Source organism: Trachymyrmex cornetzi, unplaced genomic scaffold (assembly GCF_001594075.2).
Source record: "Trachymyrmex cornetzi isolate Tcor2-1 unplaced genomic scaffold, Tcor1.1 scaffold237, whole genome shotgun sequence".
NCBI classification, from domain to species: domain Eukaryota; kingdom Metazoa; phylum Arthropoda; class Insecta; order Hymenoptera; family Formicidae; genus Trachymyrmex; species Trachymyrmex cornetzi.
The window spans coordinates 386661-404225 of NW_017297029.1; the positions used below are offsets into that span (position 1 = coordinate 386661).

The following is a 17565-nucleotide window of genomic DNA, read 5'->3' on the forward strand; positions in this document are numbered from 1 at the left end:
CAATTTCTCAATAATTATCAAGATCATTGTATATTAATTACTAAAATTCGGTTTACCGAATAGTGGTCTTCAATAATTTTTTTCTCAAATACTATCATTATTACAGAAAAACTGCAAGAAACAAAAAAATTGTTTATTTTCTTCTCATAGAACACTAGAATTTTTTATCAACTTTTCGGTACTGCATTTTCTAATTGGCAACTATTTTTACCAACATGAGAAAATACGGTATTTAAAAATTTCTGAAAAAAATTCTCAGAACTTTATGGCCGGTATTCATAGTCGATTCTTATTTCAAGACCGTTTTATAAGTAATGTTTTAAGATGCTAATGCAGCCCTCTGATTGGTTCGTGACTTCTTAAGACCGTACTCAAGACAAGACGGTCTTGAATATAAGATCTGACTATGAATACCGACCTATGAGAAGAAAATAAACCATTTCTGTCTCTCGCTTTTTTTTTGTAAAGTTTATAGTATTTGAGCAATAAATGATTGAAAACCATAATATTCAGAGATTTTTATAGTAATTATAATATCTTGACAATTGCGAAAATTGTAAAATAGTAAAGGACTTTTCGACTCAGTTTAGTCAGCTCTATATATCTACACACAAGCGCTTTGTCAAAAAGCAGGGAATGGAAGTAACTCGTTACTTGTAACGAAGTTACAGTTACAAGTTACTTTTTTAAGTCATCTTACTAGACGCTCTGTATATATATATATGTATAAATATAATTAAATATATATGTACAGAATGTCAGCATTTAAAATTGTGAAAGTATATTTTGTATGTTACAACTCAGATAGTACAAAAAGTTCAAAAAGAATTCAGTGATATGTCATCAATTATTTTGAGTTTATTTTCAGATGCAAAAAGAATTCTTTTTCTGAAAAGTTCTGAAAAGAATTCTTGTTGCATCTGAAAATAAGCTCAGAATTGACGACATATCACTGAATTCTTTTTGAACTCTTTTGAATTTTCTGTGCTATATGTGAAATGAAATGTTAGGGGCTCCGCACAATCAAGAAATAGGAACAGAGAATTGGAATAGAGAATAAGAATCTCAACCTATCAGAAACTGTGTACATTCTATAGTACATGGTTTCTAATTGAAATTTTTATTCTCTATTTCTATTCTTTGATTGTGCGGAGTTTCTTATCTTAGAACATATATAAATGGAAGGGGCATTGCCTATACTTCCCATGGCTCGCGCTGATGCAAAAATCTGTGCGAGAGAGAAAGGGATAAATGTTCTCAATGCGCATGCGCAGCATCACTTTTTACACACTGTGTAATGTACGAATGTGTAAGAAACACTAAACCAACTGCACAATTCACACAGATGACGGTGTTGCAATTACTGTCAGATTTCAATGCGTGAATCTGATTGGTACAACGTAACGTCTTACGTTTTCTATGTGTCATGGACTATATGCTTACGGCTTACGGCTTACGCGTTACGGCCTTACGTTTTTCTATGTGCCATGGGCTTTATCCCTTACTACCTTTCTCTCTCGCACAGATGTTGGCTTCACGTTCAGCGCCCTATTCTCCTTCCATTTATGTATATTCTAAGCTTCTTAAGGCCCGTCTACAATACACGGAGTAAGAAGTAAGAGTAAGAAATTGATCAATCACAATCGATTATTCTTCTCACATTCGACTGTGATTGGTCAATTTCTTACTCCAATTCTAAGCTTCTTAAGGCCCGTCTACAACACACGGAGTAAGAAGTAAGAGTAAGAAATTGACCAATCACAGTCGATTATTCTTCTCACATTCGACTGTGATTGGTCAATTTCTTACTCTTACTTCTTACTCCGTGTATTGTAGACGACGCAAAACATATATATTGACAGCTCTGATGCCATATTAGACTGAGAAATAGTAAAAGATTTCAATTAAAACAATTTTTTTTTTATTTTCGGCATAAACTCCACCTCACAGATACGTATTAATGCGTATACTTTAATCTTGAAAAAGATTTTCGAATCTGTAAAAGAAGAAAAAGTAATTGTTCTACAAAAATTCTTGCGTTTAATCGATAAAAAGGACGGTTTTAGCAGTTAGATATCAATATAAGCTAGCTTATAACTGATTTGCAGATTTAAAAAAGGTACTTTTAATAGGTTGGTATTCTCATAACAGGATAGTTTAATTACTATGTTCATATTATACTTATAAAAATACACATCAGAAAATTCTATCTAAAGTCAATGACAAATAACGGGCAGTTTTAATTCTCTCTCTGTAAAAAATTATATAAATAAAATTCTATTAAATTCAAATGTAAAACCCAAGTATTACTATAATTTTTAATTTTTATATAATGAAACCTATATAAGTATATATTCCTATTAAAGGATCTTTCTATTCTCATCTATAAATATAGCTTTAAAAATTGAATAAAAAAAGGGCATTTAGGAGTCGGGCGCAGAAATCGATGCGCAAAGTAAAATATAATTAAAAAAAAAATTTTGTATGTACAATGTACATATATGTATATAAATGTATCTCGCGCTATCTTATTATATATGTTTCGGCTCATTTAATTTTGAGCCTCCTTCGGAATAAAATTGAAAAAAATATCTGACTCTAATATCATTACTTTAAATTTATCAAGTTTGTAATATTACGGTTTGTCTAATGATAAGCAAATATTTAAAAAAATACAATTTTGTTTCCATGAATTTTGTCCAATAAGTAATTTTAATAATACAATTTGACGTATGCGTCTATTTAAAACTCTACGTAGCCTTGCCAAGCGAATTATTAAGGGTCCTCTACATAGAAGTCGTAGACGGTCGTGGACTCTTAAGTCATAGGAAACTGACCAATTCCAATCGAGTATTCTCCTTATATTTGATTGTGGTTGGTTGGTTTCCTACGACTTAAGACTCCACGACCATCTACGACTTCTATGTAGAGGACCCTTTAACGTACTTCGATCTATAATGTAGTTGATAGAGTATATTTTAGATAATTCTCCTAGTGGTCTTTATATTTTTTGTTGCGACATTTATCGTTATATTCTTGATATTTTATTTTTATCAGTTTATTCATATAAATATATTAAAGAGCACGAGCGTAGCATGGTGGACAGCACGCGAGTCTACTATGCTAGGGGACTCGGATTCGATCCCCTGCAAATCCAAGATATTTTTCACGCCCTCGTAATTTTTCTTCTGGTTTGGCAAACCACCAAGAGTATCTATTGCCAAGAAAATGGAAGGACGACCGCGCAGTTAGATAGTGTCTCCACGAAATATATATATATATATACATACCGATCATAAACAAAATCTGACTTTGCAATACCAAAACTATTTTCAATCTATTATTATTCTCTAGTCAGCGTTTGTCTGTCGTGACAGTTACATATATTTTTATCTCGAGACGTATTTTAAATATATATACTTGTATATAATTTTAATTTTATACACTATTAATTTTATATCATGATCAACTTATTTCTTCACGACATTGACCGTGATATCGCTATTTACTTGTTGACTACTGCACTTTCTTATTATAAACTATCACACCGACTTTTAATATAAATTAACGAACATCTTCTCGACATGCGAAACGTAACTATATGGTCAATTCGGTGAGTTTTTTTTACCAGAGTAACGTATTTGCTTGTTTTTCATCACCGTGCAATCCATTTAATTTATTTCTAATTTGACTTTTTATCAGAACATCGGCAAATTTTAAACAACTGGTCGTTCAACCGCCTGCGAGCAATTTCCGTTTCTCTGTGAAACATTTCTTGGTAATAGCTGTTAGACGACCGATTGTTTAAAATTTGCCGATGTTCTGGTAAAAAGTCAAATTAAAAATAAATTAAATGGATTGTACGATGATGAAAAACAAACAAATACAATACGTTACTCTGGTAGAAAAAACTCATCAAATTAGCCATATAGTTATGTTTCGCATGTCGAGATGTTCATCAATTTATATTAAAAGTCAGTGTGATGGTTTATAAATAAGAAAGTGTAGTAGTCAAAAAATAAAATAGCGGTATCATGGTCAATGTAGAAATAAGTTGGTCATGATATAAAATTAATAGTGTATAAAATTAAAAAATTATATATAAGTATATTTAAAATACGTCTCAAGGTAAAAATGTATGTAATTATAACATTGAATGAAGAATAATAATAGATGTGAAAATAGTCTTGGTATTGCAAAGTCAGATTTTGATCGGTATGTATGCCTTGTGGAAATCCTCCATATTTGTTTGGAGATTAAGATTGTTTCTTTGCTTTTCAATGTTTAAACATTGTATAGGTTTAAAATATATGTAATATAACATGTAATATATTTATCTGAAACATGTAATATATTTATATGAAACATGTAATATATTTGATTCTTTTAAAATTAATTACAGAGTATATTTCTCGTTGAAATTTTAATGTTTTATAAAAAATTGTTTATATTTGACTCTTATATGCCCTATATACTCTTTATATTACTTTTAAGAAAATTGTTATTCTATTAAGAAATATTTTTTCCTTATAAAATATATATTAGAACGATTATAGACAAAGGGCATTTAAAGAATCGTGTTTCAGAATATCATTAATAGTATTATATATTAAATATAAAGGCACAAACAATAAAGGAGTACTTTTCTATTTTCTATAAATTTCTACGGTATCAAGATGTTTCATACATTGTCTACACGTTTGATATACAGACAATTATATATCTCACGCCAACAATCGCCATAGAATTACTCTCGGAGATGGAGAAACACTTACGATAATGTTTAACTATGGATCTTTGATCTCTCTCGAACTTAAATAATTTAATTATAACTCTATTCACAACCTTATAAGAAAAACGTTCACAATGTATTTATTCTTCTTTTACGTAAATGGAACGCTATTATTCTTAATGCTCGTGTTGACAATACATTCGGTTAAATAAACATATATTAACGTCTCGATATGATCATATATAAAATTCTCGATATGAAAATTGTTAACAAGTTCAAAAACATAATTTTCTTCGTAAGTCTTTCGATACGTTTTACAACTAGATATACTACTTTTATACAATTTTCACTATCTAACATCTTTATCTCAACGTAGAACAGTGATAAGTACGTTTGATGTCGCTCGCGCGCATGAAAACGCCGTCAATTATTGAATCGTAAAATTCTCACACTGTTATAACATATACATTTATTACATATATCACTACGTAATGTTTCTCTACGCATATCGGTGTACCTATATATCGTGTGTACATAAATAATATGTATATATATGCACACGATATTGACGATTTGATCCCAAGGCGTAATTTGAGATTAGGCCTGAAATTTGGATGTATTAAATATTGTATAAATTTCTACCGTAAGAAATTTGGATTGACGATTGTTCTTTTTGGAATGTTCAATGCCACAGAGTCAAAAAGAAAAACACAAAAAGGTTGACCAATTTTCTTTGCTGTGGATTGTATCGTCATGGATATTAATTATTTTGTACTTCCACACCCTGTCTAAGAGAAAAATTGTATTCCTCAAGGATGTGCTATACAATCAAAATCGTATAAAATTTACGAAGGATTTATGAAAGATTCGTCAAAATGCCTGACAGCACCTACACTGGACTATTATTAAAGATTACTGCTATAAACTACAAGATTTTTCCAACGTTACCCTGAATAGATATATACAGTGTGTTGAGCATTGTTCTTGACTTCCTAAATTATACAATACAGTTCTATCGAAAGAAATCGATCGTTAGGCAAGAGGACTTCAATGTATCGTCGTATGTTCTCAGTATGATGTATATAACAATATACATTATAAATATAATCATAACTTATAGGAGAATATAAAACAGACTATATAAAAGAAGAGTTATACTTAAATATAAAGTTCCAGTTATACTGTGACTCTCGCTTGCCAATTACTATAAGTTTTAAATAATGTGTGAAAAGAAAAATCATGATGGATGAATCTTAAGAAAATCGTATATAAAGGATCTGCTATCGGAATCATTTGGAATATTTCGATGTATTCAGAGAAACGCTGGACGAGTGAATACGTCGTGATGGCGCCGGGCTAGCTGGAGCCGACGGAGACGGTCCAGTGGGCGTTGTCGGCTTGGAACCTCTTCTGCTTCGTCTCAGAGTAGAATATGGGCTAATGCCCCGATTAACGTGCTCATGAGCATAAAGTAGCACTCCGATATCCCGGTTACCCGCCTCCAGGGCGATCTTCAGGGCCGAACTGCCATCTACGTCGACGATAGATGGATCGCAGTCCGGATGTGCAAGGAGCAACCTCACGATCTCGGTATGGCCGTGTTCCGCTGCGCACATTAACGCGGTGCTACCGTCTTCATCCTGGATATTAACTGCTGCTCCAGCATCTAGGAGCAGTTGCGTCATATCCTTACGTCCGTGCGATACTGCCAACATCAGCGCAGTTTGCCCGTGCTGTTTGCACAGAAAAAAAATTAGAAAATTATAAGTATATTTCAGAAAGAATGGGAGAAAAGTTTCCTTATTATTTTCATAAATATATAATGCTTCTGTTATATTTATTATAATGTAGCTGAGCTTACCAATTTTGCTCGGATGTTGACGTCAGCAAGCTGGAACAATCTATTTGCCACCGAGGCGTGCGTGGAATTTCTGACTTCTGCCAGAGCAGCTAACATCACAGCCGTGTAACCAGCCACGTTCGCCTTATTAATATCGCAGACTTTCGAATCTAACAATATAGACACCACGTCGAAATTGCCATGAGAGACCGCATAGTGCATCGCTGTATTTCCACTGGTGTCCGTCATATTGACAATGTACTCCAGCAGAGTGCTGGAGCATTCCTCAAAACGGTCCAAATAATCCTCGACATCTAACGGATTCGCGCTAGATGTGCTGGATATTTTGAACCATTCTTGCTGTATAATATTGGTAGCATTTTTAAGCTGATGAGAGATATTTCTGCTAGGTGATTTCTTGATACTGTCGTTGAGCACCTTCATGGCAGCCTGCATCTCCTTCGAGGGCTCAACCTTTTTCCTAGGCTTATCTTGAATTGGTTGAAACAAAGCTGATTCTGGTAGCTCGGACTTCTCCTCGTTATCTGTCTCCTTCTCCACGTTACGCATCTCTTCTGACATAATCTTCTCATCCTTGATTTTCTCGGATTGCAATTGTTGAATGCTGCGAGAGCCAAAAAAAAAACATTTTTTTAAATATCTGTCTAAAAATACTTGGCAGATACATATAATACTTATATACATATAACACTTATCTGATTAATTATTATTTCTTTGTATATGTTATATGAGGAAAGTTGCAAAATCTTTTCAATAAAATTAATATAATCTAATTGGCATAATCGAAAAGGTTGAATTTCAAATCTTAAATAAAAAAGATTTATAAAATATTGTAAAAGTATCGTTAAGTTATTAATATTAAAAATTCAACACGATACTGATGAAATTAATGGCAATGCGAGCTGTAAATTAAAAGAAGTAAAATTAAAAGATAATGGAAAAAGGGGAAAGTTACCCTTCCGTGGCCGAACAAGGCGAGATATCGGAGATTTCGAGATCGCTAAATAAACGAGAGGTGGTTTGCTGTTGCATCGATCTGTCCAGATCGAGGATGATACACTTATTCGTTCACCATTGCAAAACCGCCAGTACGACGTAGGACGCGCACCAATATCTGACGCTTCGACACTTCCGTCGCGGTATTTACGTGATTGTTGTGCCAGGAAGAGCACTCGATGACGCATTCGACACGCGCGCAACCATGGACTCAAAAACAACAACAAACTATCTCGGCACGCTTGGCAGGCACGAAGTACGTCATACGCGGCTCTGTAATTGGCTTCGTGCTATCCTTTTCCCACCCTCTTTTACGCGAAACAACCCCCTTGCAACAGCGACCTTCGGCCACGGAAATAACAGATGGCGTGGAACGTAGTCGAGCGGGAAGGGTGGATTGAGTTCTGAAGAAGTGAATACTTTGATCTACTCGATTGAAAGTATAAAGTTTAAAGTTACACAATAAATTTAAACTTGACATAATTTAAAAGAATAATTATCTACAATTTGTAATTTTCTCCAAGCAAATAATGAATATTCCATAAAGCTTCATGGAGTAAAATAATATATATTTAACAATAAACGATTTATTATTAAATTAAATATATTATTACAATAATTTATTCTTCCTAATTCATCATTTTTTGCAGAATAATTTAGACACGGTTAATTTATTTTCTGGAGAATTAATAAGGATATAGGGTTGTAAAATCTCTAAATCTTTGTTAATTTTTCAGTATCTCGTAAAAGATAAGATAAAATAAAGAGTAATTCCAAATGACTAACCGATTGCTACTGTCGTACTGCTCTTTATTGTCCGCATCGTATCTAATCACACCGGCGGCTGCTATTTTTGTGTAAGTGTCCTGGCGTTTGAACTGTCTTCTATAATCGCTGGTGTTCAGAGGAATATGGGACGGCCTCGGGATCCTGGATATCATATTGCTGTTCTGATGATTCAAGCTGTTCTCTGCGTTATTTGCTATTTGCTTCGCCAAACTTTTGATTGTCTCCTTGCAATTGTCGCAATAATTCGCCGCGCAAGAGATCGAGATGTGCGGCCTTACAGAATCACCGACCGACACGTCGACCAACGTCTTCTTCATCGTCGAGGTACCAAAATCTCGGCACTTTGGCGTGAGACCGGAAGTATCGGTGCCGCGAGCGATGGTTTTTACCAAGTCCTCCACCATCACCGCTACCGACTTGCTCGCTTTTGTCTTCATTCGTGTGTCACCATAGTTGAATGAATGACTCCTCAAATTTATCCAGTTCAACGACACAGGCGGCTGCACTGGATCCGGTCCAACGCCTATGCTTCTAATGCAAGAACCGAGTTTGACTTCGATCCCGACCTCCGATGTCATCGGCTTAGCAGTTACGCTCGCATGCGAGCGCATTCTAAACTGTTCCGTCACTTGGACCGCCCGATCCCGCTTTTCAACGACTTTGGGCGTTTCTGGACTGCATTGAACGCTCCTGGAGAAAGTATCTTTCATCAAACTGTTCTTGTAATTCCTCAGAGCATGTTCCACAAGTAATTCAGCATCTTCCTTCGTTAGAAGATCCTTCATACTTAATCTTGTTGTTGTGCCGTAAGAACGCTTTTTGATCTCCTTCTTCACTTCTGGTGCAATATCCTCAATTAGGAAGTGACTGTACTCAAGACTCCTGGATTTGTTTTCCGTATTGATACCGAAGTCTCGCGTTTTCTTTACGGTTTTGCGATTAATCACATTGTTCTCGTTAGGCGGTATCGATTCCACTTGAAGCAGAGTTCTCGTTAATTGCTTTTTTCGTTCCGGCAGGACCTCCTCCAGTATCAGTTGGCTGCGGGTCAAACTCGATTTCCAGCTGCGATGCTGGGAATCGCAAAGGTTCGAGAGATTTGACGATGTTTCGTCGGCCAATACAGTACTCTGGTCTTGGATCTCGGGCACAATCTCCTCGATTCGCAAATGACTTTTCTGTAGCGATGGTTTGATTGGTGTGCTTGTTATCATACCGACGTCTCTTGTTCGAACCTGTACGCGAATAATTGTTAACTCGATGTAATGAGTTTTGTTAAATTTGAATATAATTTATTAAAGCATATTTTTGTTCAGAGAATTATATTTCAGATTTACATCTCCTTTTAAACACTAATTAGCTTCGATGTAATTGCTACACAATCTTACATAACGTAATATTGATTTTGAATATACATTGTTAATCGCTTTAAATATTACGAACCATTGCATACCGAGCAGATTATATTGCCGATGACATATCTGGGAAGTTTCAGAAAGAAACGCAGCATAGTATTAAAGAGCGGATACATTGTAGTTGATATTTTTAATCTTCAATCTCGACGTATCTATTTTTAATTTAAATATTTACGCGAAATATGGACACGCGCGCGAAAGTCACTTGACTTTGATGATGTAAGAAAATGACACGGTAAAATAATATTTCGCCATTAAATTCCGATTTTCACTTCTAATTAGAGAAGCAATCGATGCTCATTTCAGGATATATATAAATTGATGAATAATTTAATGAGAGATTCTAACTTAAAAAAGAAACTAAATATGTAATCTAAAAATTGCATACATCAAATAGTATAGAAGTTCATTTAAATTAATTTTAATATAAAATATTGATTATTTTTAATCCTAATTTGATTAATTCCTTATTTATTTATTTTATAGAATTACATTAAAAATAGATCGATTAAGTTCATGAAATTAGATGAAAGAATATTCTAAAAATATATAATAAAGTTCAATAAAGCCATTAAAGTTAATATATTAAAATAGCAACAAAAAATATAATATAAATTCTAAAATATTTAATTAAATATTATAAAAATTTTTTAAACAAATATTTATAATTTCAAATTTTTTGTAGATATCTTTTAGAAAGCTATTTAAATAAATAGTTTGCACGATGCTTAAATAAAAATACAATTCTTACCGGTTGGTACGATACCCCGACATCCCTTGTCATCACGCCACACATGGTTCCTATGTCCCTGGTAGATACGCTTTCAGAGTTCTTCAGATTTCGCAGGGTGATGCGTTGTTCCGAAAACGACTGGCTGCGATGCCTGTGTAGGGTGTCATTGTAGGAATTCGTTTTACTCAGCTCATCCACTTGCCGTAGGAGATTGCGCTTCTCCTCTTTCAATACCGAGACTTGCACCTGCAAGAGGAAAAGAAAGAGATTACGTGTACGGTATTAGATAAGCCTGGCAATAGTGTAGTTTTTTTTTATAGAGACTGATAAAATTGCGACGCGTGAGAAAACATGATTTTTAGCGCTGCGGAAGTAAAAAATAGAAATATTACATCAATTGAAAGAATACTACATAAATTGCAACAATAGAATAAATTTTATGTAATTATATTTTTAAATTAGGTATTAATGGATAGAATAAGGAAATAAATAGAATAAGGAAATAGAATATCCTGCATTTTTCATATTAAATAAAATGAAATTAATATAAAATTAATTAAAAATAAAATACTAAAAATCTTTATCTTCTTTAATTTTGTTTTTTTACGTTAAATTTATTATATTACAATTGGTAGTAATTATTATATAAATATAATTATACAAATTTATGAAACATTTTTTTAAAAATGTGTGAGAACTTGATATTTTCGCATAGTTTGTGTACTGAATGCAACGAGAAGTCGTCATAATAAGAACAACGAGATCATGATAAAGCAGCGGGAATATCTTACACACGAACGTTTCGCTAGAACGGAAGAGCTTGCCTGGGTGCAAATTACATGTCGGACGATGAACGTTACGAAAGTGTAGGTGGGAGAATAGGAAATTAGTGAGAACACTCACCTGCAGCATGGGAATCGCCTTGACCTGTTCCTCCAGCTCTTTCATTCGTTCCAGAGATGCCGCCATTTGTTCTCTGATATTCTGTAACATATAAAAAAATATTATTACTATCTCTCTCCGTTCTTATACATATTTCACAAAGTTGAGCATCAACTTACTTATATTATATAAAATTAGAAGCTAAAGAAGAAAAGGAGCTTGATAAGGACTTAATTATCAAGCTTAAGATTATAAGAAATATTTAATTAGAGATTAATTAAAACTAGGAGTAATAGGGAATAATAATAGGGTATAAAAATATTAAAAATCTTTTATAAGATAGTGGCAAGGATGAAATTATTGTGTAATTTTTCAATTTTTAGTCGCTCGAATTTTAATCACCCACGCAATTTTTTTCTTACAACAAATAAATTATAATATAATGTATAATTTATCGTAATATTTTAATGATAGTTATATAGATATAATAAAGTATAAATTTCATACCTGAAGTGCGCCGGTACTAAGATTCGAATTGCCACTTCCAACGCTGGCGTTGTCAGAATCCGCCGGCTGGTCTGTCTGAGCTGCATTTTGCACCGGTGCCGTCCCATTTGTGCCATCTAGCGAAAAAAATCAGTCTTGGATAACTATACGACGCGCTTAATTATTCGATGCATTTTTTTGCAAGAAATATTTTTTTTATTTCTGAGAAAACGTGATTGCGCTGAACGTTGAAACATCCACTTTAATCTCCCTCTTCGATCAATTCTGCCCTCCTGCATTGTTAACCCTTTAACTAAGGAAGTTAATTTAAACTGATTCCTCCGCACGAGGGAGAGATTTTCAGAAAAATATGCTCTTGAAAAATAAAATCCGTAATTGACACTTGTATTATTTAATGTAATACTTATATTTTTATTTTAAGAAACAAATAAAAAAATAATTTTATTATTAAATTGATATTTTGTCCCTTTCTTTTTTTTTGTAACCTGTTATAGAACCTAGATATACAATAGAATCGCACAAGAATATTTCTTAGAAATATTTCATTTAATGTAGCTATTAATAATGTCGCTATTTCTTTTAGCAATCGTTGATTGCTCTTTTTTACGTATCATTACTCGATAAATAGACACGGCGAAGCATGATTAAATTTTTTGCTTCATTATTGTATATCGCCATCTGTATTATTATTGCATATACGTATTATTATGCAACATTCACAACAAGCTAAGTTCACCTGTTCTGACGAAATGTTTTTTAATCGGCACTTGAGTAATTGCGTTACAGAGCAGAACGTTATCTCGAAGAGAACAATGAAGAAATGCGACAGACATAGTCGTATGGCAAATTCCTTTGACAATGTCGTGATGTATCTCGTGGGCTCGGTTGTCGCGATGCAAAATTTTCAGCACGCAATTCGTGATAAACGATGTGTCTGCACGAGATATTTCACAGTCTACAATCTTAATTTTAATAACGTATTCTTTGGCACAATATCTCCTCAAACTTAATAGAATATTATTTTAAGATTTAACGAGACTTATAAAGATATTTAGCATTCGAAATGAAAAATTGTGTAAACGGTGTTCTTTCGCCAAGAAAATATAGACTCTTAATTGAGAAGAAACTTATCAATAAAATGAAGGTCGCAAGGTTGCAGATCCTATATATATGTTATATATATGCATCATCATTAACGTTGAAGCGTTCGAATCACGCATCACGCGCATTGCACATGTGGATTAAGTGAAATAAAAAGGCTAAACGCCGATCTCCAGCTTCGTGAAAGTTTCGCAGCAGAGACGAACATTACTGCCGCATGCCTATCATGAGATCGCGATAAATTCGTCGCGAAGAGGAGCGAAAGAAATTAACAAGGCAACCATCCGACTGTTGCGTGCCAAGAGTTACGTGTTCGCATGTCAGCTGAAGTTAGCTTTTGTCATATAATAAAATAACCACTGTTTATTTAAAGACTTCCAGAAAATTTAATTTTCAACAAAACGAAAGAGATTTATACGACTTAATTCTTCAATTAAAAATCCTTTATTCTGAGCAAATTTAAATCGCAAATTTATGAAATGGATGCGTTATTTATGGATACGTTATTTATGGATGCGTTCGCTGCGATGCAGCTTCTTCTCTACATATCGCTGCTCCTAAACTACATTTTGACTGATCGTTACGATAACGCGCAAATAAGATTGTTTTTTTAACACTGACACTCCGATTTCGCGACGTCCCTGGCACTTCCATTTTTTGCTCGTTCACGTTTCAGGCAGATGCACTTGTCGAATACGGAAAAAGGCATCGCGCGCTGCTCGCGAATAGCGCAACATCGTGATCGGATGTCGGCATATAAAGTAAAAGAGGGAGGAGAGCAACCGATCTTTGAGGTCGTTCGATTTCACGAGACGAGATAACGAATTCAACTCTTTTGATAACAAATTCACCTTGTTTACAGTTAGATAAACTATCTGTTAATTGCTTGCGCCGCTGCTAGTGACGCTAATCAGTATGACGATAAACAATGGCAGTCCATTCTACCACGGCGGTCAAATTATAAAAAAAAAAAACGTGCGCCAAGGTGAGTGTTGCTACATCGTTTTAATTTGCTCTATTCGATATCTTTCTATTTTAATTTAATTCGAAAATTATCGCGCGTATTAATCGACGAGAAAATCTCGCAGGAGAAATGAAAATTACAAGCGAAAAATACTTTTGTCTGCAACGCAAAAGATACAGATCATTGAAACGAACTCACGATATTTCCGTTTCGCCTTCATCTTCCAGAAGGGAATCTTCTTCATGATGAAATTCTTCACTCCCATTTTTGCCGTTTGTCGATGTCTTGTGGAACTATTGTACTTGTCCGCGTGACTTTTCAGAAGGAGATGCAATTGTTACGATGAAACACTCGTCAGTATCCCGCGCTCCAACGTGAAGTTGCCGATTACTATTTGTTGTTTACTTATTCACAACCGTCGGGGACTCGAAGCCAGTTTTCAATGAAATTTATTCTTTGTTATTTCGAATCATCAATTAATAACATTTCGCGAGTAAATTAATTAAAGGTAGCATCGTTTTTATCATTTAATTGCCCTCTAACGTTTCAAATCTATAATTATTTTGTTGTCGATTGTTCGATATTTCAGGAACACGATTCGTTTTTCGCTCGATGTGCATAAATTATCGTATTTTACAATTTTAGAACAACGCGCGCTATCGCTTTGGGTTGAAATTATCGGCCAACGTGATGTTTTCATTCATTATCTTACAAGGTCGCAGATCTATTTTGAGAATTCGACAATTCCTTTCTTCAAATATGGAATATTTTTCTCTATAGCCAATTCTCTATAGCGCGAGTCAGCATTCAAACGCAAAAATGATAGATTGGCAGGATGCATTTTTTACGACCAACTTCACAGCGTCGCAGATCAATCGTTCGAAAAAGGAAGTGCACTCGCGCGTTGAACCGAGCGGAGTTAACACTCCGCTACGAAATCATCGGTCTTTCGCCGCACTGCCGGTCGCGAAATCGTTCTCGCAATCGTCCTCGCTCGCAATCTCGGCCGATTTCCCTCGATGACGGAGTCCAGGCGACGCGACGTGCCCGCTACGAGGTTATACTATATTATTTTCGTTTATTCCCTATTATATATTTTCATTTTATTTCGGCAAATTGGGTCGTCCGGAGAACGTTATAGCTCGGAGGGCGACTTTAAAGTCGCTCAGAATTGACGATATAATTGGCTCGACGAGGCAACGAGAGGCGATCACATCGTGTTCGCGTAGGTAGGCAAATTCGTTTCGTTCGTTCGCTCGTTCGTTCGCATTCGGCGGCCCGATATACACCCGTCGCGGTTCTTCGCCGCTTCGACGACAGTTTGCGTTTGACTACTGTGATGCCGTCGAGCCGTCGAGCCGTCGAGCCGTCGAGCCTCGGCGAGCGCACCAACCGTTCGCATTAAAGGTGAATGGAGTAGGGGACGAAAGCCTCTCTTCCTTCGTTGGCCTCTTCTTCTTTTGATGCTCCACCGATTTGCTAATCGCGGGAAAAAAGCACGTCTCGCGGTATCCGGGTCTCTCTCTCTCTCTCTCTCTCTCTGTGAGCTGCTCGTGAAATGTTTCGATGTCGTTTAAATAAGATTCAATCTTTAGCGAAATATTCAATTGATCGGTTTCTCTTTATAATGCATTCATACAATCGAGCTTGTGAACTCATAATAAAAATTATCCAAAATATCAGAGTACTTAGCTCCACATTATTTGCGCTCTTTTTTCTTATTATTCCCAAATTATACTTCAATTTTCACTGTTTTCTTTGATAATTTAAATTGATAAAAATTGATAACATTTCATACACTCTGTAGACAAAGATGCAAAAACTTTTTCTAAATTATAAACCAGTTACACTAAATATATATAATATAAATATATAGTGTTTATATATATTTAGCGATTTTATAAGGCTGAAGCATTTTCTGGATTTCACGCAAGAAATGAAGGGTTAATTGCGATAGCAGGCAAGTTGCGGAAAAATAGCAAATAAACTTTTCCTGAAATTTATTCCAATTAACAGAGAAATACCTCGGCGAAATATTTTAAAATATTAATAATCACTATGAGTACATATTTGTATTGCCAATTGGAAACTTGATGGTTTTTATTTCAGGTGAAATTGTTTTATACTAAATAAATTTTGCGCTCTTTCTCGAGAGAGTGAGAAATAATTATTTATACGTGTTCATTGGGTTTGGAAGAAGACTTTGGTAGGAGAGAAATAAATCGAGCAATAGTTAATGGTGTGTAAAAAATTAATAATCTACCTGAAAGGATTTGTATCCTGCGAACCTTTACAATTTTCGCATACTTTCATAATTAGTCATTAATTAGTATTGCCTGCTAGTGATTACGTAATAACAATGGATTATCTACTATATAATGTTAAAAATTAATATTCTTTATCATTTTCTAAAATAAAGATGTATTTGTATTAAAAAGGTACACGCAAAGAATTTTTACGTTTTACAAACGCGATCGTATACATCCACAATTATCCACAAAATAATATCGTAATTGTGCAACAACGACTAAGATTCATTGAACGTTAATTAGTTGAGGTACGTAATTTCTTGAATTAAGCATACGCGTGTTGGTGACGATTAAACGACGGATTGTATAATACTTAGTCGCCAAACAGGCGAGCAACGCCATTCACGGGCAATTAATTAGGCTATTTGTCGCAATTACTTCGACACACGTAGGTACACGCGAGATCGAATCTGAAATATGAAAAACGATAAATATTCACGATTACGACACGAAACACTTTGGTAAGATTTGCTTATATTATTTGTACCGTGCCGTGTGTGCGACATTATTTCCGATTACGCGCGGTCATCGAGTTTATGTCGATGCTGTAGCAATTTCGCGATCTTATTTTCGTTCGTTCTCGATGTGCACGTGCTTCGAAAATAGTTGAACCAGTTGGGTGCGCGCGTGTTTAGCTCGACAGGTGCAGGCGACCATATGTGACCACCTTGTCCGAGCAAGGTTGCACCGAAATGGCTAGGAACGGTGACGGTGAAGTCACGTTACCCGAGCAATCGGCCTAGACTACTAACCATTTTGCATGTTACATGTAAAATTCTGAAATTCAATCGCGCTAATACTCTGTCGCGAGAGCACTCGGTTATTTTAAGCTCAGCGAGAGAAAATTTCGACGTCTTGTTTCTGATACTGGCAAACACCTCGTTATTACCACGACACGCATCGTTTCGCTTTCTTAATCAGATACGACATGATTGGAAATTGCTCCGAAATTTACACGCTATATGGAGTATGGAAATCATATTCCATTAATACGATATGAAAATGTATTCCATTCTACTTAAAATGTTATCAACATTTGTTTGTAATGCTATTTAACAAATATATTAAAAATGTGTAAATATAATAATTACGTAATGCGACCGTTGCAAAAATCCAAAATACTGGCCTTTTTAATACTAAAAGTTATTTATTTTGCATTTTTGTTCAGTACTTTTATTATTCAGAATAAGTAATGAATCTCTATCTTCTAATATTACATTCTTCTACGAGAGTAAAAAAACGTTGACTTTCTTACAAATTGATATGATTATCGTAT

General features: G+C 34.6%; 1 protein-coding gene across 4 annotated transcripts in view; it reads right to left on the reverse strand.

Moving 5' to 3' along the window:
* Positions 1-4567: 4567 nt before the first annotated feature.
* The window catches only part of Kank (KN motif and ankyrin repeat domain-containing protein 2 kank), a 38219-nt gene continuing 25221 nt past the window's right edge, over positions 4568-17565 (reverse strand). For 2 of the 4 annotated variants that reach the window (XM_018507377.1, XM_018507378.1), the window contains exons 5-10: positions 11916-12031; positions 11430-11510; positions 10545-10772; positions 8376-9613; positions 6594-7197; positions 4568-6465 (exon numbers count right to left, since the gene is read on the reverse strand). In XM_018507377.1, the coding sequence (XP_018362879.1) occupies positions 6022-6465; positions 6594-7197; positions 8376-9613; positions 10545-10772; positions 11430-11510; positions 11916-12031 (2711 nt within the window). In that variant the 3' untranslated portion in view covers positions 4568-6021. Of the gene's footprint in view, positions 6466-6593; positions 7198-8375; positions 9614-10544; positions 10773-11429; positions 11511-11915; positions 12032-13637; positions 13804-14178; positions 15301-17565 lie in introns of those variants that run through there. The other 2 variants (XM_018507380.1, XM_018507379.1) reach the window with 2 other exon arrangements.